Source organism: Nicotiana sylvestris, chromosome 4 (assembly GCF_000393655.2).
Source record: "Nicotiana sylvestris chromosome 4, ASM39365v2, whole genome shotgun sequence".
NCBI classification, from domain to species: Eukaryota; Viridiplantae; Streptophyta; class Magnoliopsida; order Solanales; family Solanaceae; genus Nicotiana; species Nicotiana sylvestris.
Genome location: NC_091060.1, coordinates 76,538,538 through 76,566,405, shown reverse-complemented (window position 1 = coordinate 76,566,405; position 27,868 = coordinate 76,538,538). Strand labels below are relative to the sequence as shown.

At 38.6% G+C, this 27,868-nt stretch overlaps 2 protein-coding genes across 8 annotated transcripts; one reads left to right on the top strand and one right to left on the bottom strand.

Annotated features, from left to right (window-relative positions):
• Nucleotides 1-216: 216 nt before the first annotated feature.
• On the bottom strand, nucleotides 217-26,530 carry LOC104218439 (ENHANCER OF AG-4 protein 2). 7 transcript variants are annotated; one of them, XM_009768932.2, is made up of 14 exons: nucleotides 25,989-26,530; nucleotides 24,923-24,999; nucleotides 21,880-23,736; nucleotides 21,219-21,726; nucleotides 19,098-19,206; nucleotides 17,993-18,105; nucleotides 17,728-17,915; nucleotides 15,355-16,039; nucleotides 14,789-15,284; nucleotides 13,138-13,230; nucleotides 12,956-13,039; nucleotides 12,621-12,775; nucleotides 1,332-1,444; nucleotides 217-666 (listed from the first exon to the last, which is right to left on the bottom strand). In XM_009768932.2, the coding sequence occupies exons 1-11, from the start codon at nucleotides 26,097-26,099 to the stop codon at nucleotides 12,984-12,986; spliced, it is 4,293 nt and encodes a 1,430-aa protein (XP_009767234.1). In that variant the 5' UTR covers nucleotides 26,100-26,530; the 3' UTR covers nucleotides 217-666; nucleotides 1,332-1,444; nucleotides 12,621-12,775; nucleotides 12,956-12,983. The 7 variants fall into 7 exon arrangements, with proteins under 7 accessions (XP_009767234.1, XP_070028136.1, XP_009767231.1 ...); XM_070172035.1 differs by having other exon boundaries at nucleotides 217-659; XM_009768929.2 differs by lacking the exon at nucleotides 217-666 and adding an exon at nucleotides 11,910-12,136 and having other exon boundaries at nucleotides 1,045-1,444.
• On the top strand, nucleotides 7,355-8,478 carry LOC138889718 (uncharacterized). The gene is made up of 3 exons (XM_070173054.1): nucleotides 7,355-7,795; nucleotides 7,913-8,081; nucleotides 8,273-8,478. Exons 1-3 carry the CDS (start codon nucleotides 7,355-7,357, stop codon nucleotides 8,476-8,478), a joined length of 816 nt encoding a protein of 271 aa, XP_070029155.1.
• Nucleotides 26,531-27,868: the final 1,338 nt, after the last annotated feature.

The following is a 27,868-nucleotide window of genomic DNA, read 5'->3' as shown; positions in this document are numbered from 1 at the left end:
CCGACAGAGCATTATCAGAAAAAAATACACAACACAAGGTTAAAACAGATATCCATTGCAACAGCCTCTTAAACGATACAGATTTTGCATAAAGCACTGTGGCTCACGCCTACATGTTACTAGGATAATACTTATTGGTCTTCTGTGCTTTCCGTTTTTCTTTTCTTTTTGAGTAAGAAATGCAGACTAGGACAACAATGAACACAAAATAGCAGCTACCTAGATTAGAAATGCTTTCACAAAAATATTTGGATATATTATGCAGCATTTTACAATCATAATCATTATAAGGTAAAATACCAATAATTTATTTGTTTTAGCTTAGAACACAAGAGAGGTAGAAAACGTCCATACCACCTTGTCTCTATGAACGCATGGCTCTCTGTTACAAGGGCCGTTATTCAGCGTCCATTCCGGGGAGCATGTTAATCTGGGTCCAAGCAGCCATCTTGATTGTTCACCTCAGCTCCAACACTTCACATGTATTATTATTATAGATTTTAAAAAAACAAATAGCAAGCAAATTTCCTACAATTTCGGTTTTTTGGGCCTTTATTTCACATAACCCAAAAACTTTCTTAAGTAAACACAAAGCAATTTGCTTTCCCTCTACCTTCTCCCTCAACGTTTCTCCTTTCTCAACTCTCTTGTGGCATTCCCTTCATCCTTGCCAGAATTCAAGCACAAATCATAAGTTAAACGTTCAGCACTAAACAGCAGTGAGAGTGAATCAGATCACTTCAAAATTTAACAAACATAACCCAAAAGTTACCATGGTCTCAATGAATAACATCCTGAAGTGATTGATTATATAATAATCATGAATACTACAGATGCAAACTCCCGAATACAACATCACTGTTTAGACATGTACGCTAGTCAACGTCCATAAGCAGTTGCAGTTAATGAAGCTCAGATGTGTAAGATTAATATCCATAACGCAAAATCACTGCTAAAAGGACCCAAAAAGAAAAACCTCACTAAAGCAGATTGCTCAACGTCAATTGGTCAATCAACAACATAGAAGTGCAAAGATTTGCCAGGTGGAAAAGAATAAATATTCTGGATATCCTATTTATATAATATTTCAAATTATTTACAGAATTACCTTTTTTCTCCAAAATTTTAACTCATTCGATGACAGATATACATGAAAATTTTACATAAGCTGTACTTTCTTGGTCAAACTATCAACTCTTACTTTATAGAAGCTACCAGTGTCATATGAACTGCAAATGCTCTTTCACAAAAATGATTGCCATTTTGTGGTGAAAGGACAAAAAGGGGAGCAGTATCACTGCTACAGTTCAGGGATCTGATTACACAATTACCTCATAATTTTGCAGCAGAAAAATCTGCCAGGATCAATCAGACCTTATTTGAGTACCGCTGACCAATAAAGAGCTACAATGTTGCATTCTGACTAGCTACCTTCTGTAAATACCTGAAACAATTGACATTTGCTAACAAAATCACTCTCAAATTAGATGATCTCCATCATGTAAACACAATAAGAGATATATTTCTAGCGTTGCAAAAACCCCAAGAGGGAAAAAAGGAAAATTGGAATAAGAATCACTCAAGTCAGGAAACCAATTTAAGAAAAAGAACTTTTAGATCTTCCTTACGAAGCATACACAAGTCACTTTTACAAAGAACAAATAAATCGTTATAAATAGTTACTCTAATAGCATTCCCTTTAAGGGAGTTTCATTAAATTTGTGCTGCAATTAGTCTATTATTAAATTGAAGTTACCTCTTCGAAAGATTCCAAAGGAACAAATCATGTACAACCCTGGGTAACAATTGTTGCAGTTACAAGGACACATTTACTCGCAAATACATAATGTTCTTTAAGCTAGGCAGAGTAACATAGTTGAGTAATTGCTGAAATACAATTGTACAGAAGTAGCGCACATGACTTCTGTCAACACTTCCTCTCCAAGGGATTATCAAACACATTCCAGTATAGAAGGCTTATAATGTTATGCCTTGAAAACAGTTCTTTCTTGGGTGATAAAACAATGTTTCTCAAGGAAATTATGCAGCCAAGAGAGAGATCAGTGCAAAAAAAACTCAAAACCTATCAAACATTTCACATCAACAGGCTGTTTGATAGTATTATCTCAACAAGCAATAAAGGAGGATGGGGAGATAGAGGTGATAGAATCTATTTCCAAAATTTTGAACACATTACACCTCCCATCCATGGGCCAATAATGAATAGCTGTTTACAAATGCATCAATCAATAACAGAAGAGAACTAGTTCTCTTAGAAAAAGAGCAATACTTGTCAAAGTACAAAATAAGATGATATTAGATGCTATCCCTCTCAGGCTAAACTTCATTCAATTTTGAGAACAGGGGCAAAGATTTCATCTTCAACATGCTTCGAGCATTCTCCATTCCAGTTTTGATTTTCCTCAGACAAGGATCCCATTATTGCTAACCCTCCTCTCTAAGAAGCAAAAAACAACTATAGTCATCCTTTCTTTCTCTTAAGAGTCTAGTCGTCTTTCGGCCTTTCCGGCATATCCGAGAGGGGAAAGGGGTCTCTTGGTTTTTCTTTTTGGGTCTCTTTGATGGATTTTTGGTTCCGGGAAGATGGATTATTTCTAAGGGTATGGGTTGGCTAATCACCCAGATTAACAGATGACCTCCATGTGTTATTTTGAAGGTGAGTCCAAGTTTTCCGTTAGTGGGAGGGGTATTTGTGTTCAAAAGTGTAATGGCAAGGGTAATTAACGTCGAAAAGTATAACAAAGGGTATATATAACTAATATTAAATAGTACAAGGGTAAATATGACCCTTTTCGTTTAACATTTATAAGAACCTAGGTTCTCAAGCTGAAAGCATGCAACCCCACAAAACACCGTAATAATCATTTTGTAACACTAACACATATCACACATCATTTGATACCCAACATGACACGGACATACACACTGATAGCCTTTATTATGTTACACATCACAAACACCAAATCTTACCGAGACAATGCAATATACCCTATGTCATGATTTTACCATGCAATACTAACAAATTTCCACCCCAATAATAAAAGCGAGTGAATCATTGGGCCTATCTCACATAACGAGCCATGCAAGGGTGAAGTTCATTTCGGGACATAGCCCAAAGCAACTTCAAACTCCACATGAAAAATAATATTTCAAGAGTGTCCTCTAAGTGTTAGGATGCTGAGAAAAGTACATCAACGAGAAGCTCTGACAGATGAAACTAAATCAGCAAAGTTACTAGACCAGCCCATTATTCTATACATTCTAAGACATCATTTTATAAACTGAGCGAACACATCAAGAAGTTCATCATTTCCTACTAAAGCAAACTTTGTCTCATGCCCCAATAGACCCAGGCACACCACAACTTTAAACAAGAGCAGAACAAAAGCTTAAGGCACCTATGAGATTTAAAAAAAAGGCTTACGATGCCTGCTGAATCACACAAGTAGGTCTTTCATTAGCCAGGACCTGCAATTTGTTGCTTGAAGCAACAACTAATTTCATGCACTCTGCAAACAATAATAGATACTTCTATACTAAATCTTTTAAGGACTTTTGTACCAAATCTTACCCATGAAAATAAACATACACCGCAAAAATGCATGCTCAAGCAGCACATTAAAATTTTGATGTGTTTCCAATAGCTGTACTGCATCTGCTTACACAAGTAAGGGCATGGCTGACATGCTCCCTCAGTGACACTAACTTATACTTTTCCACAGAGCACATGTAGTTATTAGAGAAACTTAGCAAACTCTTTTGCCAACTGAATATCAAATGGTACTTTTCCATCTAGCTTCACACACATCTGCCTTCATATACACATTTGAATATAAATGCTAAAAAGCACATTTCTTTCAGAGTTCCCACACCAAAATGTTGTTATTTCACTTAGAGGTCGTTTGGTTGAAGGGATTAGGAAAAACAGTCCCGGCATAAAATCTCACATAAAATAATACAATATTTGGTTGGATGGATTAAGAAAATAATCTCTACATAACTAATGCAACGTTTGGTTGGCGTATAAGAAAAAAATCCCTATACAACTAATGCAATGTTTGAGTGGTGGTAATAAATAATACTCCCTCTGTCCTAATTTATGTGTGACACTGTGACTCGTTTTTTGGTTAGCCTAAAAGAATGACACATTTCTGTATTTAGTAGCAATTTAACTTTAAAATCTCCACTTCATCCATAATGAGATAATTTATACCCACACAAATATCTATAGCTCATTTTAGACCACAAGTTTCAAAAGTCTTCCTTTGGCTTGGCCGGCTCTTGAAATTGAAGCCAACAGTAGGAAATTGGATGCATGCAAAGAACCACATTTCGACTTTCACACACACATATACAAAGAAAGAAGAAATTCTTTAGTACTTGTCAGGTTGGGAGCTTTGTAAAGTGTGTCGGCTCTCCAGAAGCAGTCAGAAATCGGACGGCAGAAGATTGGGGTTTAAACACTGGGTTGAAGGTGTCTCCTTTAGGTGATACCACATTTCTTTTCAGACTTTAAAAGTGAACAACAAGCTACTCGGGTTCTGAATGAGGTCGGGGGGGGGGGGGGGATGGGATAACATAGTTTTTTTTTTTTAATGTTGTGCATAGTTTGGCGAAAATTAGGACACTCTTGCAAAAGCACTAATAAAGAATCCTAGTCATATTTGCCAGTTCCCACACTAGCCACGAGATGTCAAACTACAATAATCATCCTAGAATGATTACACTTTTCAGGTAAACCTTCCTGGCTTTTGTACTTACCACAAGATAGGACGGACGAAATCTCCCTGAAAACCATGAGTAGAACAATATAATCACCCCCTAAACCACTAAGGCATATCACATCTGTTAACCATCAAAATTCACAGGATACCCAAATAGAAGCTGCTTTCTTGTGGAAGGATAATGTAATTGTCAGCAAATGTGTGCCACTAGCAACAAATTAATGCTAAACCAATCAAAAACTGTTATCTACTTGTATATGGATGAATCTATAGAAGTAGGTAAAGTATTCTGATAAGAACAATCTTTATGCAGCATCTTCTTTGTGATTCCTGGAAGAAAAGTATTTGAAAGAATAGAACCCACATTCTTGAAGGCTCCAATAGGGGTTTCAAGAACAAGATGGTTTTGGTGATCCCGCTTCAACCAGAGAAAAGTGGCAAATCTCATACTTATTATAAACCATGCTCTCTCTAAGCGAGATGCAGAGAAAACATGTCCAAGTATGCTAATGTGTTCTGAATAAGTGGATCTGGGAGCCAACAGAACAAGAGGCACAATCATTCTCTGAAACATTTGTATGTGTGATTATAGGAGTTTAGTCGCTCAAACTGTCTTTAAAATCCTGTGCTGAGACCACCTTTTCTTGATGCCATTTCTACTCACCCTACTCTAATTTAACTGCTACAACATATTACACATTAAGAAACCTAAGCAAATAACACTACATAAAAAGAAAGAGGGGAAACACTAGATAAAAAGCATTGAGGCATCGGTTTGATTTGAGCTTCTAAGACCAGAATTCTTTCTAGACTAGACTGCACCACAGTAGCTTAATTGGACTTGAAATGCTTTCTCTTAATTTCAATGTTCATAAAGTTACATGATTTAATTCCATTGGTTCGCGCAGAATGTTTTAAGTATTAATAGTTCTACCAGATCCATACTTCACAATAGGTTGAAATGGAGCCTGTAATTTTTGACATTCACAACTATGCATTAAAATTAAGAGCAATTAGGTACTTGGCAATTTCTGTCACGCCCAGCAGGTTTAAGAACAAGACCAGCCAATACTATGAATGATTTGAATGCCAAATAACAACAGTTTCAAGGCAATGCCAAATGGAGGAGCTGTTTCAATAAATGTACGAAATAAAATGCTGAAATGCCGACAACACAACTAGTAAAATCAAAGCATTTCCGATGGCCAGGTAGGCCTTTTCAGATTCTTCAAAGATTATGATCGTAAGAACTAACCATCTGAACAGCTTATTTTAATACTTACTATGGTGGTAACTGCAGCTTCTGAGAATCAGATTACGCGAATAATCAGATAATGCACTAACCATTCAGATTCAATTCTAAAAGTCAGTACGGTGGTAGCTGCAGCTTCAGAGAATTAGATTACAGAGACTTATCATCACCGTAATCTGATATGTAACGAAATTTAGTTACACATGCTTCCATTTTTGTCCCGAAATTTTGTTATGATAATTATTAGGCTATATTTTCTAAATCAACTTCAGGTAAGGTTCCAAATTCTAAAATTAAACTATCGACCAAATAGAGAAGTGACTCTTTGCCAGCTATGTTGGCCGAGGATGAAAAAAATGGCCGCGAAGATGGGATACTGCATTTTATAGCCCATGGGAAGAACATGTGAAGACATTATTTCTCTACAAAAACAAATGGTAGACTATTACTCATTGACCATATCAAATATGCCATTTTTATTGTTTTACAGCTCGGTTGCGGGAAACAATGTTGTTTACAGCACAAGTGATGGTTTTCTTCAATGGATTCCAAAGTTCAATCAAATCTTTTAGCTCTAAAGAACCCCATCAGATAATAATTTACCCAAGGAGATTGACGCAGACTAAGAGGCCAAAAATTAACTCTATAGACAAGAGGAAAATGATAAAAAGAGACTCCCTTCATCCTTATGTTTGAGTGAACTATATGGAGTCTCGTAGATACATGTTTAAAATAATAGTTTGAATTCTGTAAAATTCAAAAAGTTGGTTACCAGATGTCGCATCAAAGTTGAACTAATAAATAATTCTAGCTTGCACTAACTTCAGTCATTACTCATTAGAGGGAAAATAATTGCAATTTATGCAATTGGGACAACTTCTTAGGGTAGAATGAACTAAAAAGTATACAGCCTAGGATGGGACTGAGGGGTAAGAAATGCATTAAGCAGCATGACAACCCGTGTTATCAAAGGCGATAAGCGCAAAAAAACTCTAAGGTCTGTTGAGGCTTTAAGCGCAAAACGCAAATAAAGCGTGGGCTTTAATGAAGAAAGGCGCAAATGCAGAAAAACAATCAAGGATTCGAGGTATTGGGCATGTAGGGGGGTCGAGATGGACAGATTGGGTTGAATTGGAGGCAATAGGAAGTAGTGGTGGGATCTTGGTTTACTGGGACAAGAGAATATGGAGTTGCCTAGACAATCACATAGGGAAACACTCAATTACCATGTTTCTAGTAGAAGAAAATACTGGTGGTTTCAATGTGCCTTCACAGGTGTTTATGCACCATGTGATAGGAAAGAAAGAAGAACTCTTTGAAAAGAGTTGGGTGCAGTCTCTGGGCTAATTTTACAGCCATGGGTATTGGAGGTGATTTTAATGTTATCAGATTTGAAGACGAAAAATTGGGTAGAGCTAGAAATACAAAAGCCATTAGAGAGTTCAATAAAACAATCCAGGATCTATCTTTATTGGATTTACCACTTCATGGGGATGAGTTCACATGGTATAGGAGTATTGATAATCAATGTGCTTCAAGACTTGACAGATTTCTAATTTCGGAAAGATGGGATGAACCGTTTAAGTTTATAAAGCAAAGAACTTTACCCAGGGTGACATCTGACCATTGCCCCATTATTTTGGAATGTGGCGAATGGAATAAGGGCAAGAGCTATTTCAAGTTTGAAAATATGTGGTGCGAGCATAAAGATTTTGTAACTATGCATCTTCTTGATGCTTTTGTTAATATAACATCTTACTTCATCAAAAAAAAAAAAAAAAGTTTGAAAATATGTGGGGTGAGCATAAAGATTTTTATGAGTTGGTGGAAAATTGGTGGAGCTCATATTGCATCAAGGGCAATCCTGATGAGATTTTAGCAAAAAAACTGAACGCTGCTAAAGTCTGATTTGAAGAAGTGGAATAAAGAAGTATATGGGAATCTGGAAGAAAGGAAAGCAAGGGCTACGTCCAGATTGGAGAGAATGGATGAAGAAAGAGCACACAGTCAAAATAACGAGGATGGTTCTGAAAGGGTATCTGTCATAAAAGAGCTGGAGGAGATTGCTATTGCTGAAGAGATAAGTTGGAGACAAAAAATCCAGATGTTTATGGGTTGAACAAGGTGATAGGAATACAAAAAAAATTTATAGACAAGCAAATGCACATAAGAGATTTAACAATATTGATAAAATGATGATAGAGGAAGAACTAGTGGAGGACGAAAAACTCGTTAAAGATCACACAGTGGGTTTTTATGAAAAAACTGTTTTCAGAATCTGAGAGCTGGAGACCACTGTGGGTGGAAGAAGGGATCGAAAAATTAACAGATAAGGAAAAGGAAAGGATACACAGACCTTTTTTAATGGAGGAGGTGGAAACTGTTATTAGGTTATTCAAGGGTGACAAGGCACCTGGGCCGGATGGTTTTAACATGTCTTTTTTCCAAAAGTGTTGGAGCATAGTCAAGGGTGATGTGTAGAGAGCAGTGGATTGGTTTTACCAAAAGGGCACTGTTACAAGAAGCATCAATTCAACTTTTATTGTTTTAATTCCTAAGAAGAGGGGAGCAGTGGAGGTGAAAGATTCAGGCCAATTAGCTTTTGTGTAGTGTCTACAAAATTTTTGCAAAGCTGATGGCTGAAAGACTGAAGAGGGTAATTGGAAGGTTAATCTCAGATAATCAAAATGCCCTTGTTAAAAGCAGACAAATTGTTGATGCTGCTATGGTAGCTAATGAGTGTCTGGAATACTTATTCAAGAGAAAGATAAAAAGTGTGGCTTGCAAGCTTGACTTGGAAAAAGCATATGACCATGTTAATTGGCATGTCTATTAAATATCTTGAAGCAAATGAATTTTGGTGAGAGATTGATTGGGTGGATAAAATATTGTATCTCCACAGTCAGCTTCTCCGTATTAATTAATGGATGCCCACATGCATATTTTAAATCTTATAAGGGACTAAGACAGGGGACCCCTTGTCTCCTTATCTATCTTTAAAGAGCTGAAAATTTGGGGTGGATTAGAGGATTGAAATGCAGAAGGAATCAGGCAGACGAGTTAACTGTCTCACACATACTATATGCCGATGATATGTCGATTTCTATACTTGAGAGGAGCATTATTAGCTTTTGAAGTTGTATCTGGATTGACAGTGAACTTGGCAAAGAGTAGTGTGTTTAGCATTAATGCAGATTATTGCATTGGTGATATAGAAATATATGGTGACCGAAAAGCACCTTTTTTGGGGTTCTATCGAAGACTTATAGTGCATCTATTAAGTACATCTTATTATGGGGTGTAAGGTGGAGCAACTGCCTACTACTTATCTAGGCCTACTACTAGGGGCTAAAAAGAATGATCAAAAGCTGTGGCAAGGAGTCCTAGATAGGTGTAGCAGTAAACCGGTACCATGGAAGAGACAATACTTGTCTTTTGGGGGAAGACTTACATTGGTTAATAGGGTGTTGGATTGTATACCAACCTATCTGATGTCTCTTTTCAAGATGCCAGTAACAGTGGAAAGGAGGTTGAATGCAATGAGAAGTAAATTCTTGTTGGAAGGTAACTCTTAACAGCTGGAAGTTCCATTTGAATAAGTGCCAGGAGGTGACAACAACAACAACATAGCCAATCTTATCCCACAACACGGGGTCTGGGGAGGGTAATGTGTACGCAGACCTTACCCCTACCTTGTGAAGATAGAGAGGTTGTTTCCAATAGACCCTCGACTCAGGAAAGCATAAGCACCACATTAATAAAAATATAGACAAGGGACAGTACCAAAAAGCCATATAAAAGCAGAATAAAAACAACAATGTAATAAGGTAATCCACAATGAAAGGAAAAAACGGTTAGTCATAAAAACCTACTACCCATAGAAAGCGAGACTCTGCCAATACTACTGTTTCTAGACTACCTACTCTACAACCCTAATCCTCGACCTCCACACTTTCCTATCAGGGATCATGTCCTCGGTCAGCTGAAGTTGCGTCATGTCTTGCCTAATCACCTCTCCCCACCTTTTCTTTGGCCAACCTCTACCTCTCCGTAGGCCCTCCAATGTCAACCTCTCACATCTCCTCACCGGGGCGTCTGTGCTCCTCACATGACCAAACCACCTAAGACGCGCTTCCCGCATCTTGTCCTCAATAGGAGCCACACCCAGAGCCTATTGTTAGAAATTTGAGGCTACATAATAAAAGCCTATTGTTTAAATGGCTATGGAGGTATAATGATGGAATCAAAAGGTTATGGAAGCAACTTGTAGAAGCTAAATATGGGAGAAAAGAATTATTGGGCTCCACGTGCAATAAAATCCTCTTCTCTGGGGGAGTTTGGAGTACCATTAGTAATCTATGGAAAGAGTACAGTCAGCTTGTGAAATTCAGATTGGGGAGTGACAACACTATTTTGTTCTGGTCTGATGTATGGCTGGGAAATGAAAGCTTCAAATCAAGATATCTAGTTTTATATAGTTGCTCCACAAATAAAAAAGGAAAGGTAGCAGATTTCTACTCAATCAATGGGTGGCAGCTTATGTTCAGGAGGAGCCTCAATGACCGGGAAATAGATGAATATGCACAGATGATGCAGTTGCTGGACAACGTTATATTGGAGGATAGTAGGAGAGATTCAATAGTATGGGCAGCAAACAGAGATGGAAAATTTACAATTAGCAGATACTACACTTTGTTACAGAAACAACAGGGAATGTATGAGCCCGACTGGCCATGGAAATGATCTGGAAATCAAAAGCACCTGTCAAAGTAGCTTGCTTTGGATGGGTGGCAGCAAAAGAATTTATTTGACTCAGGAAACTTGCAAAAAAGAGGAATGGTTCTTACCAACAGATTCTATGTGTGAAGAAGATCTTGAAACTGTCAACCATCTATTTATTCATTGTACAGTGGCAAGACAATGTTGGGATTTCTTTCTAAATTTACATGATGTCAGATGGGCAATGCCTTCAAATGTAAAGCGCTTGCTGGAAACTTAGCAACTTCAGAAGATGGCAAAGGATAAGTTGTCTGTATGGAGGACAATTCTTTTATGTGTGACATGGACTATATTTGCTAGAAAGGAATAGGGCCCGTTTTGAAGGGCGAAGACAGAATATCTCCAGGATTAAAAATAGATGTTTACTATATTTGTATTTTTGGTGTAAAAGAAGTATTACGGAAAATCTGGAACAATGTTTAAACTTTATAAAGGAGTTAGGTGATATGGATTTAGGGGATTTGGAATTAGTTTATATGTAGAAGTTCTTTTTTGTAATCCAGCTGGATTGTACGCTTTTGTACCATCTTGGTACTTCTATTAATAAAATCTTACCTTATCAAAAAAAAAAATGTATATATAAATATATATGCATAGTCCAAGACTACTATCTATAAGCAAGAATACCAAATACATGGACAAAGAAATTAAAGAAAATTTACGATAAAGTGAAATATCAATTGTTTAGTGTTTGTCGCCTCTTCCGGATTAAGCATGTTGGCAAGGAAAAGTATGCCTTAGAGTCGTGATGACAACACCTGAAGCTCCCGTTAAGCGACGCGAAGCGCTCAACATGTTTTGATCCTCGCTTCAGGGTTTAAGTGTGCCTTTGATAACATTGATGACAACATCTCAATAACGGTGCATGTTAAGATTTTAGCTCAACTATTCTTTGGGGGGGGAGGGGGAGGGGCAATTTATAGGACCCTTGATACAGATTACTGTGAAACAGTTTAATGTCAGAAAACAAAAAAGAGAGAGATTACCAACTTGTTACCCTTTAAGTCAGAGAGAACTAATGAAAATATTATATTTATAGATAATAAATAACACGAGGCAAAATCAAAACATTTTTCACCAAGATGATGGATATTCCAAGGAAGAGAACGGAGAAGATGAATGAAGGTTTGTACCTACTCCTAATTTGCACTATGAATCCAATCCTATCCACATAGATGTTCTTAGCCATGCGATGAGGGGTTGCTTTGAAAGGTTATGTTAAAACCCGTCGACTTTTCTTTGTTTGCATCAAGAGACACCCGAAGGGGCTGGCCATATGGTACCTTGGGAGCCCCAACCCTAATGTTCACGTGGATGTCCAATTAGAAATTTTGAATAGATAGGTATCATAAGTCTTCAACTGTAAAACAAAAGAGAGTCTGATTAACTTCTTAACTTTTACAAGGTTAGGTTCAATGAAATGTGAGCAATTATTAAGAATGCCAACATGGAAATGCTTAAAATAAGAATCTGAAAAAGGAAAAGTCTGGTAGAGCCTATATCGGTTATGCGTCTCCCAAATCCTCAGTTATCTATGATGTATGGCAGCTAAAAATTTATATCGCTCAGTGGTAAACATATTTTTTGAATTATGAAGGATCCTCATTGTACATGTACAGGGTCAGTTACTCATTGCTAATATATCATAGTGATTTATTCTGCATCACCCGGAGACTAAATGGCATCACCAAATCAAACAAGATTAACCAGGAGTTTAAAAAAAACACTTTTATGTTAGAAACAAAATAAAAGGAGGATGACCAGCTAATACAAGTACTTCTCATCTGAACCGAACCCTATAACTCAGTATAGTGAGAATAATTACAAGGGTCAACAGGGCTTACACTTTGTTAAGTATATGTCTGTCAGATGCATTTGTCAGGAAAATTACAATAGTACAAAATCCTGCCAAGGGTCACCCAACTTTACAGCAATTGCTTAAATGACTGACTTTCGTCCAGATACCAATCCTGAATCCTACTTGAGTCACCATTAGATACTGCAAAGAAGAAACACAAAGGTTATATTTCACCAAGAAAGAAGAGAATTTAAGATAGAAGTGCAGTAAATGACATATCCTGAAGAGCCAAAGCACTCTACATGCACAAGGCTCAGATGTAGAGATGTGTCAACTAAGTCCTGTCCCAAAATAAAAAATCTTGATAAACCAAAAACTCACCAAAGATCAAAATCTACTCCAACAACTCTCATGCTGGCCTCCAGTTGAGGGCAGTTACATCCGGCCGGCAAGGCATTCCATGACCTACCACACCAGCAGGTCAGTTCCTTCTCCCACAAAGCTGAGACTATGAATCGAGAAGCAAATTGAACTATAACAGAAATTCTTGACCAATATATCACCTGAAATTGGAGGACCAGTAGGGAAAGCATTTGATCCAGAAGGTTGGAATCCAACATTACTCACAGATGGTCTATCAGGAGGTCTAAAATAACCTGCCATGGAAGTCACTCGTCAAACTGGCCTATCGCAGAATGGCTATACCATGACTGACAAATCAAATTCAAGATTGCTCCATGTTTTCTTTTTAGTTAACAGAAACGTACAGAACTTTTTCCAGCAACAACTTCAACATTTTACCAAGTAAAGAACATAGGTATGTAATGTAGGTCCACAAATGTGAAGAAAGTACAAAACTCCACATTAAAACCGGGCATAGAGACGGAGTGGAATTGGAACGAGAAAAGAAGGAAAGAGGCAGGGTCTACTAAAACTATAAGTGAGTTGCCACGCCGTCATATGAATCATTTAAATACATTTCCATCAAATGCCATGCCACAAAAGGGATTGAGCCGAGCATCTGCCATAAATATCGAAGGTTAAATTGTAACACGGCAATATTTCTCCAAATATATAGATGTCTGTTGCCGATCATGATAAGTATATGGGAGAGCTGTATTACCATCCTCAACTGTGGTGGAATGCCAAATACACTATCACTTCTCTAAGTTGCGCGGACTCTTCGTTTTTGGTGCCGCACCCGTCTCGACACGGGACGGGTGCGGGATACGTCCCAAATTCGGTCAACTAACTTCGGATACTTTGACCTGAGTCCACCGACAAATTTGGTGGGGGGGGGGGGGGGGGTTGATATTTTGATTTCTCCAAACTAAAAATAAAACAGATTTAAGATACGGGAAATGCCATACCTTCAATATTGTAGTACTTTTGTCTCATATTTGCTGCTTTGTGTTTCAGAAAAACCAAAAATTCAAGGGATCGTGTTCTAAGTTGGGACTTCTGGTAGACAGTAGCAGCAATATAGATGGAGAGTTGGTAGAAGGCCTTGAATGGCTTTCTTTTTCTCTTTATACATTTTTTATAATTTTGAATTTTCTTAGCTGAATCACTGCACCCATATCCATACCTGGATCCGCGCCCCCGTATCTTAAATTTTAGATTTTGCCGAAACCTACACTCAGATCCGTGCTCGCATCGGATACCCGCACCCGAGTCCGAGCAACTTAGTCAGTTCTCTTTTAATTAAAAATAAATTTTACCGAAGAATTCCCGCATACAAGATGTATCCAAACTAGATACTTATCATACAAAACATGACTCTCTACTAAAAGCGCACAATCAGACATCACAGGTGCATAGTATCATTTGTCAACAATGAACAAGCAGCAACACCTAACTCGAATTACATGTCTCAGTGGCAATAACAGACAAATCTTAACTATGCCCCGACCAGTGACAGGCAACAGCTAGGTTTTGGTAAGTCACTTGAATGGCGTTGTGTTTCAACTGATCCAGTTCAACACTTCACCAAACTTAGAGCTTGTACTAGTTTCAGCACTAACCCATTTAACAACGCAGATGAAAGACAGCCAGTATGAGCATCATATGCAGGCTCAAGAATTTGAATAATATTTCCTAACAAATTTCATGAGTATGGGAAATTTGCCAAGAGCTAGTAGAAATTTATTTAATCCAACTCCTGCCACTTTGCTTCCCATGTAAATTAATGAAAGCACAAAGAAAGAGACAAACCTTCCTGAGCAATAGTTGGACCAGGACATGCTCTTCCTGTACCAATCCATATACATCGCTGGTGGTCAACATTAAACTCATTGGATTGCACTCTCCATTGTTCATCACCAATATAACGTCTTGATCCATCAGGGCGCTCTGGTAATGAGCATGGTGCAGGATATGCTTGCTGTGGATGCTGCTGCACTGGGGCCCTTGGATACGAAAAACTATTGGAGGGGATTTGATGTGGAGGGTTAAGATGCACGGGCCTTGGGGCAAAAGGTGCACTACCAGGTTGAAATTTCTGTGCGGACTGAGAAACTGGTGGGTTTATATATGCATCATTATAACCATATTCTAAAGGCCGTGAACTATATCCAGAAGGTTCCCGTGAACTACTAACTCCTGCTGGTGTAAAAGAAGGTGGTTGCAATGGGAATACCTCATTCCTAATAGAAGCATTGATACAAGGACCATGAGGCATAGTTCCAGCTATCTGTGGTAGCCGATGACCCTGTAAAGGAATATTAACCTCAGTGTTATATAATGAGAGAACATAAATAACTCAAAGCAAGAAGCCTTACACTAGGCAAGCTACCAACTTCATTTGCAAGAGGAGGTAGCGGATATGCCACTACAGGTGATGATGATGGTACTGCTGGAGTGAGAGAGTGCAAGTGTTGTGTCCCTACTTCGTGTTGAAGTGGAAAAGATGGTTGAGGGAACATCAGCGGGGGCGGTCCGGTGGGCAGGGGAGGGAAAGTATGTGGCTGAGATGGAGGTGGTGGGGGTTGTGATATAGGAAGTGGTGGTGGTGGTGGAGGTGGCAATGGAGATGATGGAGGTGGAGGTGGCGCAGGTGATGGAAGGGGTGAAGAAGGCAAAGGTGGAGTGGGAGGAGGAGAACAAGGAGGTAATGGAGGGGATCCCATAGGTAGAGGAGGCAAATCAGATATATTATCTAAACATGATTCCAGGGTTCTATCAGAGCCAGACTGGTTCACATCATCTGCAAATAAAGGTCTTTCATCTTTTGGGTGACCAGACACATCTTCCATTTCAAGCTCACCATCAACATCCTCCAAGATACAATGACGCCTGTCACTAGGAATGACCATACATCTTCCAGCATTATCACAAGTTGCAGGTGTACGTTCCCATGCTAATTCCTCAGCAGCTTCTTTTTGAAAATTACAAAGAACATCTTCTTCCTCCTCCTCGTCAAAAACGTGAGAAGATAAAAAGCCAGGCAACTGAAATGTAGCATTGCTGGAAACGCAAATGGGAATAAAATATGTCAGATATTAAAGTAAAAACAGCAGCAATAACAATATTATCACTTTACTGACACCGAAAAAGCAAACGTTGCTACCGATAAGCACATAAACAGAATGCCACAGATTATCAGATAATTATAGAAGTGGAAAGGAGAAATTTTGATGGGCTGATAGATGGAGTTTGTGGCAAAACACAATTGGCTACAATCTTAAACAATGATCTCAAATTAGTTTATGGCCCAACAGTCAGGGTCTTACTCCCACAACTAGTCAAATCTGTGGTCTTACTCCCACCCTGAGATTACCATTTGCATCGACAGCAGACAGAGAGCATAATAATCATGTGGTGTGCTCAGACCCAATAACAAAAACTTGACAAACGAGAAGTTTCAGAAAATCCATCTCTGAAATTTGTGGTCCAATGAAAAGCAGGGATTCAGATTTTCAGAAATTCAATTAACACTTCCAAAACAGAGAAAAACAAATATTGCAATCTGATTCCTGTCTCAAACATTCTCCTAACATTCGAATTGGAATCTGAAACAAGAATCAAATACCTATTTCATGAATCAAAAATGAAATTGAAAGGCTCGAACAAATTAAAGAAGCATTATGGAGCAAATAATAAAATTCCTTTATCAACTACCAACATATATTCAGTGCTATTCCAACATATCCAAATATTTACAGCAAATGCACTCGCAAGGATGGCAGTGGGATAAACCCGATCTCAACTGTTAAGAGTATGGTTCCATGAGTTAGCTGGAGGAAAACACAATTTAAAATTTGGAAAAAAAAACAAGGAAAAAGGGTGGATTTACGGCTTTTAGAGAGTTTCTCTAAAAGTGAAAAGCAAAAGCCGACAAAGTTCCTGGGGATTTAAGCAAGAAATGAAAAGCAGAAGACTAAGCATGCGCTTTGCGCCTCACTGTCCAAAGCACATGCTTCTTCGAAGTTGCGTCGTGTCCTAAGAAATAATGACCCCTAGCTCACGTCTCTTTGTCAATTGACTTTTAAGTTTTAATAAGACTGGTTTTTAGCTTTAGAGCCAGTTTCTAACCATTCCAAGGAAAAGAGAACCTACAAGTTACAGTCCTACACATGGGACAGACCACTTCAAAGAGGTACGAATAATCGCCTTCATCCCCTATCCGAAACTCATAAGTGGTTCGTAGATTCACATCCAAAACTTCTTTCAGTCCCAAACAAAGTTGGATCGGCGATATGAATCCTCACTTCTTTCTCTAAGCTCAACTCATATTATCACCATGCTAAAATAAAATAATAGTAGTGAAAATAATATATATATATATATATATATATATATATATATATATATAACAATAATAACATTAAAGGTTCTCTAACAAATTTAAAGCCTATTCCTAACTAGTAAGTATCACCTATATGGATCTTTTTCTTCCATTGTGCCCTATCTTTAACTAGTCCACATCAACATCAACACAAAGAATTATACCGAATTCAGATCATGAATCGCAGCGGTAACGATAACAACATAGCAAGTTACAGTGCTTGGCTTTTTTCCAGAACAACCAATAAAACAATGGGGCACTATTTCCCAGACTCCCATGACAACCAAACGAAAGTTGATAGAATTTTTTAATAAAATTCATAGCCAAAAATATTTCAAAAGAACAAGGATAAAAGTAAGTTGCCAACCTGCCATACTCATCAACAAGCATGCCTTCCATCTCTCTAATAGGATCATCAATAGCACGCTCAGCTCGAGATGGTCGTCTAAAGGATAAACCACCAGATGAATCATCATTTGCCGCACCGATATCATCCATATGACGGCGAAGAAGAGAATCAGGATATATTTTCCTCTCAAGCCATAATCGCAAAACCTGGCAGAGGAGATGAAATCAACATCATGCAGGATTTTCTTTAAATGACCAACTGGTTTTAGTGTTTGCACAATCACCTTGAGACACTGACGACGGTTTTCTCGGGCACCCACTCCTGGCGGAGCAGCAGCTCCCAAAAGACGAGGCAATGCTGCTTGAACAGCAGGAATATATGACGCTCCTGCTATGCCTAAACAAAAATACACATAGCAAGGCAAAGAGAATCAAATCTAATTGAAGCACAAATTTCACAATTTTTTTCAAGATTCTAGCAAGTAAATAGATTGAGAAATTACAAAATAATACTCCCTCTGTTTCAATTTATGTGAGCCTATTTCCTTTTTAGTCCGTGCCAAAAAGAGTGACATTGTTCCGTTTTTGGAAAAAATTTACCTTTATGCAATAATTTATAGCCACACAAAATATATATCTCACTTTATACCACAAGTTCAAAAGTCTTTCTCTTTTTTCTTAAACTACGTACCTAGTCAAATAGGTTCACATAAATTGAAAGGAGGGAGTGTTTCTTAACCTGATCCACTGGGGCGGTTAGATGATTTGATCTTACCACAGAAAGCATCCACCAATCTCCATACAAACTGGACTCTCATAACCTCCGTAATTTAAGGAGATGACTTAGGTCCTTGTTTCTATCTTCTTGGATCAGAAAAATTTGCAAACCAAACTGAAGAATAGCAGACAATCTGCCTTATTTTCAAAATTACAAATCTCATTTTTTATGAAGGGTTACCAGATATCTTTTTTGATAGTGTAAAATTTTCAATTCTCTGTCCAATTATATAAGTTAAACGCTTTTGTAAACCTGGTAACATTGTGCAGTGCAGGAATGATACCTTAAGCAACATCCAATTCCACAATGTAATGTTGCTACTAAATTAGCACAAATCATCCTGGTCACACAGACTGAATTAATAGAGAAGGCATCTGTAAAGTATTGGTACCCACATGCTATAGCAAATACCCTAAAACAAGATTTGAGAAAATGAAAATCAGGGAAGATCTCGTTAACCTGTGCAATCCCACAAAACTATGTGCAGAGATGGATTCGGAGATCTCACTTAATGAAGGGAGGTGGGTGGAGAAGGAATTGATGAAATATGAGAGGAGATGAAAACAAAATTAAGAATCATAAAGGTAGTGTTCTTTGACAAGAATCTTCACCTTTATGACTATGAGAGCACTGAGTTATAGAATCCACCAAAAAAAACAGGTCCACTCTGCGATGAAAACTAGCTTCATTTTCCAACTTCCGGATAAGAAGTTCCACGACCTGCATTAAAGAGGGTTGAATGCTCAAGAAGACTACAAAATGTGACAATAAATGTACCCATCACAAAAGTTGCAATATGCATATATTTTTATTTATGATGATTATTTAGAGAGTTTGACAAGTTAAAATCTTAGTTCCTACAAAGTCACTCCACAGAACCCACAATTTACTTAATAAGAAAGATTCAAAGCTCATTTAAGTGGTTCAAATTTCAAAATATTTAAGAAAGAACTTCAGTAAAACTGACTTGAAATTATATAAGAAAAAGAGCAGTGTTGCCAACTAAATCTTGTTTTAGGTTTTTCCAAGAAGGCCTACGATATGAGATGTGTAGCAAAGTTAGACTCGTAAAAGGTCTCCGGGCAGGCAAGTCAAAAGCACATTCATTTGTTGTTTTCTCCCTGCTCACTACTCCCCTTCAATTTTCCCTTCCTTCCTTTTTTAGCTTTGACAAAGGGCAGGTACCAGATTTAACCACAAAGTTTTAACCATTTCAGCCAACACAGGGAAGTCCTTTACTTTTACTGGTTAAACATTTTTAAAATTCAGATCAATATTACATGAATTGCTAAGATCAAACTGACTTGATTTTGCAAGTAAAGAGAGTTTGTTTTACCTGTGAAGCCAGCCTCTCACCCAGTTATCTTGCTGTTTAAGTCTTAATTATCATAGCTTATTAGGTTTGAAAAAGAACCACGAGACCATCATTTGTCCTGGTTCATGACACTATGCAACTCTTTAAGCTTTGGTTAGAAAGAAGATTTTCATGAAAGAAGCCAAGCTCTAAAAAGCCATTTTGAAAAAGTTTTCCCGATTTACAAGAATGATAAACTCATATAGCAAAAACATGCCCAGAATGTCCTTGGAATAATTAACAGAAGAAATTTATCCCACAAGAATCAACGATAATGAGAACATGACTACAAGCTCTTAAACTTCATACAGTCATCAGACTCATCACTAAGCACTTCAACTATTTCTGGTCACATCACTCTTGCACCATCGCTTTTACCTCAATTAGCCACTGACACTTCATTCCACTAGATGAACCACAAGGGAATTTAAGATTTGTTCTCCTAAAATCTCCATTTAAATTTTATACACTCTAACCAAAACAACCAGATTACTCCTCTTTTTCTTTCCCTCTTCTCTATCTAACTCTCTTTCTCTGATGAATTGAACTGTTTCTTACAGTTTATGTCTATCCCTTCCTACCTTCTTCTGTTTCAGTTTTTTCCCTCCCTCCCTCCCCTTTCTCATTTCTTTCCCTGCATTTTCTCCCTTGTTCCCTTCTTGGTGTTACATCAGTCCCGCCGGCAAAAATTATCAAGTCATGAGCAGGAAGGCCAGTAAATAAAGGATCTTATCATGCAGAGATGCACACAAAGAAACAACTCTCATATTTTCGATCCATAAGGCATACTTGTACATGGAAGCTCTGCTATTAACCTCGTATTAGACATCTATTTAATGAGAAATGTCAACACAGAGCCTCCCAATAATGACGCAGAAGGAAAGGCTCAATCAAACACACCAACTATGCCTTGACACACCACCCTGTGCACCCTTTAACCCCATGATATAAAAGAATAAAAAAGGGCGAACAGAAGGCATGCAGATGGAAAAGGATGGAAAACACGAACATAACATGAATAAACTTGCATATTATATATTGTGAACCCATAAACATTTCTAGATCTTGTATCAGCACAATGACAGGCAAAGAGGTGAAGAACGACCAGATCAGAATTTCTCACGCAATGAGAAGCCCAAAAGGCAATATCGCAGGACTTGTATGAAACTTTTTGTCACAAAAACAGTTGTCGCAAACTTTAGGTATCTACAAGTACATCACCTAATTTTTCATTCAAGGATCAACACAGATTCTCCCAATATTTTCCTAGTGGACATCAATGCCGAAAACAAATAAAACACGAAAACATAAAAATCGTAGAAGAAACTCATTAAACTTATTATTATATCAGTTAGAAAAGGAGAAAACCGTTGCTTACCTCATTAGCAATGCCATACTTTGCACAATCAATTGCTAGACGGGTAGCACGTCCAATACTCTCTTTGGTCCGTGATAATGTTTCTATCATTCCTTCAAAAGCATCCCGAGCAACAGCTGCCTCAGTATCGCCACTGAGTGAGCCCCCAGCGGCCACCAGGCCTGAACTCACTCTCTTCTCCTCATTTTCTTCAGGCTCAGGTGGATTAGTTGATGGTAACTGCTGAATCTCAGACGAAGGAGATGAGCGAGGAAACACTTGGACTTCGGGGTGCAGCATAATGCCAGAGCTTAATGGTTGAGAACCAAGAGCTGGATAGGGACTCCCTCCCTGTGATTCAGTATAGGGGGCCAAAGCACCAAGGTTATTACCATGAATGCTCTGTAAGTGAGCTTGCCGCCTTTTAGCCTGAGCAGCTGCTATGAGATTTTTCATGGACATTTGAGGGTCCAGAACTTTGGAATCTATGGAAAAATTAAGCTTGTCATCTCTCACAACTTCCAGCCTGCTTTTGCCACAAAAGTGGAACATCACATTAGAATGAACTGTCAATAAGAGGCACCGAAGTTGTTTCCTGGCTGGTGTAAAACATTTCCCTTATCAAAAAAAAAAAAAAAAAATACATAAGAGGCATCAAAGAAAAATCAAATACCAAATGTACCTTTCTGCCCGTGTAGACATACTTTCCACAGGATTACCAGGCACAAGAGCAGGTTCATTCATGGAGGAACTGGACCGAGGAGTTTTTTTCTTTTCACCGGTAGAAGACATCTTACTTCTTTCATTAATAGGTTGATCATGAGAAGGATTTAAGTTATCAGCAGTAGTGCCTGTATTAGATTCAGCTACCAATTTTCTATGATCGCCCTGTGCTTTACCAGGTACTTTAGCACCTTTTTGTGGCTCTGCGACTGGCTTTGCAGTGGACCCAGGGGATTTTTTAGGGGAAACAGTATCACTTTTACCTTCCCTGATCGCTGTTTTCGGAGTTCCCAATTTCCCAGGACTACATGAAACACTTGTATCAGTAGGTACACGCTTTTTCTCAACATTTTTCTGAGAAATACGCACAGAAAGTTCTTTGTGTAGTCTGGCAGATGGTAGATGTTCCTTGATAGAGCTATTGTCAATTGTGCCTGAATCTTTCACACCCAGTTGATCATTACTAGCTGTTCCGATAGACAGGTCAGGCTTCTTCACCGAATTAGGGACGCAGGAAACGGCATCCCTTTTAATAGATCCTCCATGAATTGGAGTTTTGGGCTCTTCATTTTCTTCATCCTCACACAAACGAACAGCTTTCCGCTTAGTGGGCAGTTGAGGAACAGGAGAGGAGCTGGACATAGCCTCCATTGCCCGTCGATGGCGCTTTGATGGTGGGAGAATATCTTCTTCACCACAATTATTTGAACCAATAGCACCTTCCTGGAATTTCAGTGTAGTGCGGTACTCGGCTTTTCCCACTGGTGTTGATTTTTTAACCTCTGATTTCACCACTTTAGCCTCATCATAATTTTTGTTTGAGTGGACTACCTTAGTGGCAACAATGGCCCCATCAGCAGATTTTATCTTCTTAGAAGGATCTGCTATTTCATTGCGTCGCAACACCTGTCCAGGTTCAACTTTCAACTTCTTGCTTGACAACTGAAGTTTTTTCGCCTCAACATGGTCTAAACCAGTATCCACCGTCTCAGGTTTACTATCATTCTGCTTTTTTGCCTTTTTCCTACCATTTGTACCTGACTTAAGCTCTGGCAATAACTTTTTTGTACTTTCTTTTTTAACAGTCAGATCACTGGCAGTATCACTTATTCTTTGCTCTTCATCTGCACCCCCAGGCTTCCTCTTTGCCAGCATTGCTTTGTGCCCATTTGCCAGTTGCTTCCGACCACCATCAAGCTGCTTCACATCATAAGATGATGTAGAAGGAAGTAAATCTGGATCAGGAAAATGACTCCTCCTCTCAACAGTTCTCAAGCTATCCTTGTGGATCAATTGCTTATCATGCTCCTCAGGATCTCTATTGTCCTCACTTTGGTTATCATAAGTGCTTTCTGGACTAGGCAGCGAAGCGAACTCCTTTCCTGAGTTAGAAGTCCTACTGGTAATTGAAACCTTCTTTTTAGAAGATGTCGATGGAGACATATTACCCTCTGAATCATGTGAAACGAAATCAGCTGTCTCATTTTTTATCATCGAGCAGCGCTCTAGTCCAGATCCTTCTACCAGGTTTTTGATATTATCTGTTTCTTGCTTAGACGTTTTATCCCCATCCATTTGGTCCAACTCAGCAGCAGCATCCACCCTTCCAAAAGAAGCTATTCCACAGTTTGGAGCTGTTTTATAGGCCTCATCTCCTGAAAAACTTGAGTCTTTCCGTTGTAACTCTTCGAATTCTTCACAGATTTCCTTCACTGCTTGGGCAAAATATTTAACTGTTTTACCCTGACATCGAGCTGACAGTTTGTTTTTAACCTCAACAGTAATTGCCTGAATATCTGCTGGGGCGACAAATGCTCTGTTGACAAAGTAAAAGAAAGGGAAGAAAGCATGCTTCAATGATGAACGGAATCTAGAAAGGCATAATACAGTTTTCACATAAGGGTATTCAAATTGTAGACAACTTCATATTTGTTGCCAATTTCACATAACAATTCCTTAAATAAGCACAGAAACACAAAATCATCATATCAAAAACCAAAAAAAGGATACAACAAGACTTAAATATTACAATGATACCACAATGTTAAGGGCTTTAGGCTACTTGAATATGTTACTAAAAATGAATGTAATAAATGGAAAGATCACAAAGCATAGGGATAAATCAAAAGTAAATCCGCACCAGCCAAATTGACTACCAACTATGAAAAAAACCATGTAGTTAGACTACTGAACGAGAAAAAAGAACCAAAAGGGCATGACTATACAAAAGAACGACACATCAATACTCATATCAGCACCTAACAAAATGAGTTATCCTAAACACATCGACAGGTAACAACGCAGCAAGCCGACGTGAAAAATAACCTTTACTAATTCTGCTAGGAGGTCTGAAGCTAAGACATTTTCAAAGGTAACCAACACAGAACCTCTCTAACTATGTATGCACCTGTTGAATAAGCATCCAACCACGCCCCAGATTTCACAGCTCAACGAGCACGACATTTGAATGTCAGTTAAAAGAATGGTAGCGGATGTAACTTGAGCTGCAGTAGCATTTTGTAAAGCATCGTTCCATAAGGAACATAATGAGAAATTCTTTTTTTTTATTTGCACCGGGTGTCCGAGTCTCTTCGAGCCCCGACTAATCCCGAGGGTGCACAGGCCCTCGGCAAGGAGTTTCCCGCAAGTGCACCACGGTTAATTCAGGTTTTACCCAGTCCGATGGCCCTCAGAAATTGTTTGCACCCAGTGGGTTTCGAACTTGAGACCTTGAAAGGGAGCAAACCCCAAGGCTCAAGTCAATTGCCACCAGGCCAACCCCTGAGGGTTAAATAAATGTTAGCATACACCCTTCTCTTTCCTTTTTCCCAATAACTGGCATGGACAGGTACTCCCATATACCAGAAGAAGTTTACAAAGCTTGCCTTGCTTCCATATTTCAGTGAAGTTAAGCAAAGAATGTTATAGTGTAAAAGGAAATCCTATAATAAACCATTTATCTTCACAAAGAAGCGTGGAAAACAGATGCAGGAAGCACTTACATTTCCTCTGTACCATAGAACTGGACAAAATACTTTTTAGGATCAGGAGCTCGATCCCAATCTTCTGGTTTGCTAATCTGGAAAAATTGAAGGTAACATAAATAAAACCACAACACAAAGAGAGAAAATGGCAAAACGACAACGCGACGAGCACCAAGACAAAAGCACCAGAACTGACAAAACAATCTCCCGAATGTCCTGTACTACCAAAAAGGACAACCCCAAGATCTAACTGAGAAACAGAAATCAATGAGATTGTTAAACAAAATAGCAACGTGTCAAAAAGCAAAAAGCGCATTGAATAAGCAAGCAAACACCACATTTCAAAGTCTCTGAAACAAATGAACGAAGACCACTTACTGTACTGGTCAACATAACTTGGAAAACAGGAACACAAAAAGGGACAGACACACAAGTCCCTTACAAAGAGCTTTTCTAGCACAATTCACAGCAGAAACAAAACTCTCAAGAACAACAGGAGATGTAGGAACTTATCAAATGACATCAATTACAAACAAAAAGGAAACAGACAAGCATTCATGGGTATTTAATACCCGTGATAAGAGGTCAAGAAACTAAGCAAATGCATTGCTGATTTGCCTTCATCCTTTCAAATAGAGTTCTCATCTGAAACTTCATGAACTGAAACATACTAGACAACCCACAAGATCCATTATTTAAAAAAATCCAATATAACTCCTTAATAAGAACTCACATCCAGTTTTACGATTCTCTAAAACAAAGATAGAACAAAACCTCATTCATATGTCAACCAGACCTAAATTTCCAAGAAAAGTCGAGATAAAATCTCAAAAGTTAAATAATACTTATGTACATATCAACTAAATGAAACTTGATATCTTTTCACCACTAAATTCACTCCACACACTTCAAGAACCACTTTCCGAGATTATTATCAAGCTCGAAAAACAATAATCAACTACAGTCAAAAGATTAAGATTAAAGCAACAACAATCAATAAATTTAACTAAACGCTCCTTCATATAACAAAGTACATTGAGATGAAAAATTGATGAGCATTGCATCGGGGGTTTTGTTTCTTTACCTTAGCAGGCCAAGCAGGGAAGCCTTTAACCTTAGCAAGGACAAGATCACCCAGACTCAACTCGCTCGTCGTTTTCACTCCTTTAGCTCCACGTCTACGCCCTGGAGCCATCCCCTAATTCTATCAAAACCCTAGATATATATACTACTCTCCCGCACCAGGTCTCCTTTTGCCGTCCGATCACAAACAAAGCCGGAAATAGAAAACCTATCTATACTTCCGGTTACGAACTTTCCGCCACTGTGCTTTTTTCGTCTTCAGAATTCGATTGAAAAAGAGCACCGTCCACAATTGCAACTGCGGTTAACGAATGAAAAAACCTAGAACTCAGAGGAAAGATATGACAAGAACTTCGCCGGCGGTGAATGGGCGGTCGACGGAGAGCGGAGCATCGGAATCGGCGGAGTTGCACATACAAAGTTGCTGCTCTCTACATTCGAATTTTGCATTTAGAGAGAGAAAGTGGGTTTGTGTGTGGCGGTGGATGACAGAGCGAGAAAGAGAGAGAAAAGACCGCAGTAATGGTATTGTACGTCGTATATGGAAATGGGACGACGAAAAAGGAAAATAGGTGACCGAATAGAGGGTATAATGGGGAATTCGTATTGCAACTGCTGACACGTTGCTATTACCTTGGGTTACTTGCGTCTTCATTGATCAAACCATGGTTGGCGTGATTTTTGTTTTCTTATACATTCTTACTTTTTAACCCTTTTTCATCACGGGTGTGTTTGGTATAACCGCAAATGTTTTTGGTGTAAAATATTTTCCAAGAAAATGTTTTTCTTGAAAAATAAGTAGTAATTTTATTCATTTTTCAATATTTGGTACACAAATTAAGAAAAATGGCTTCTCAAGAGTATTCATAAATAATTTAAATATAATAAACATGAAGTCATTGTAACGACCCGACCGGTCGGTTTGAGTTTTTGCACTTTGATCGCCAGCTCTCGGGCATGACTTGTCTCGTATGATGTATTATGATTGATGTAAATCGTTGATTTTGGTTTTCACGAAAATCGGTATGAATTTAAAAGAACAGTCTCAGTTGAAAGGTTTGACCAAAAGTTGACTTATTTGTATATGAGCTCGGATCGGAATTTTTATGATTTGGTTAGCTTTGTTGGGTGATTTATGACTTAGATGCGTGATCGAAATTTGGTTTTGGAGGTCCGGTGTAGAATTAGGCTTGAATTGGCGAATAGTACTTTAGAGAATTTCGGTTGATAGGTGAGATTTCGATCTGAGGGTCGGAATGAATTCCGACAATTGTTGTAGCTTCGTTATGTCATTTGGGATGTGTGTGCAAAATTCCAGGTCATTTCGATGTGGTTTAGTTGGGTTTTTTATCAAAAGCGTGCTTCGAAAGTTTTTAGAAAACTTAGGCTTGAATTCGATATGAATTGGTGGTTTTGGTGTTGTTTGTGGTGTTTTGATGATTGGAACAAGTTTGAATGAGGTTTTAGGATGTGTTAGTGCTTTTGGTTGAGGTCTTGGGGGCCTCGGGTGAGTTTCAGATGGTCAATCGGACCAATTTTTATGTTGAGAGGTTGCACAATTTGAGCAACAGTTGCAGAGGATTTTTGGCCTTCGCAATCGCGTAGAAGGAATTTGGGTGGGCCTGAGTTTGTGCTTCACGTTTGCGCCTGAGGGTCGCGTTCGCGGAGAGTGAGCAGCTTGTGCTTCGCGTTCACAGGAGAGAGTTCGTATTCGCGTATAAGGAATCAGGTCCCATGGCAATTGCTCTTCGCGTTCGCGTATGTGGGGTCGCGTTCGCGCAACTCTGGGAAGTTAAAGCATCGCGTTCGCAGCAGCATCGCGTTCGCATAGTGTTATTTTGAGAAGCCGGAATTTAGTGCTTCGCGATCGCGAGACCTTGG

Excerpts from the sequence above, each read along its gene's own strand:
- LOC138889718 (XM_070173054.1), top strand. The coding sequence starts at position 7,355 with ATGGGTATTGGAGGTGATTTTAATGTTATCAGATTTGAAGACGAAAAA. Across the intron at positions 7,796-7,912 it reads AAAGTTTGAAAATATGTGGG|AAGTGGAATAAAGAAGTATA; the intron begins GTGAGCATAAAG and ends TCTGATTTGAAG. Across the intron at positions 8,082-8,272 it reads TGCTATTGCTGAAGAGATAA|AATCTGAGAGCTGGAGACCA; the intron begins GTTGGAGACAAA and ends AACTGTTTTCAG.
- LOC104218439 (XM_009768932.2), bottom strand. The coding sequence starts at position 26,099 with ATGGCTCCAGGGCGTAGACGTGGAGCTAAAGGAGTGAAAACGACGAGC. Across the intron at positions 21,727-21,879 it reads ATGTCTACACGGGCAGAAAG|CAGGCTGGAAGTTGTGAGAG; the intron begins GTACATTTGGTA and ends TTGTGGCAAAAG. Across the intron at positions 15,285-15,354 it reads AAGTTGGTAGCTTGCCTAGT|GGTCATCGGCTACCACAGAT; the intron begins GTAAGGCTTCTT and ends ATTCCTTTACAG.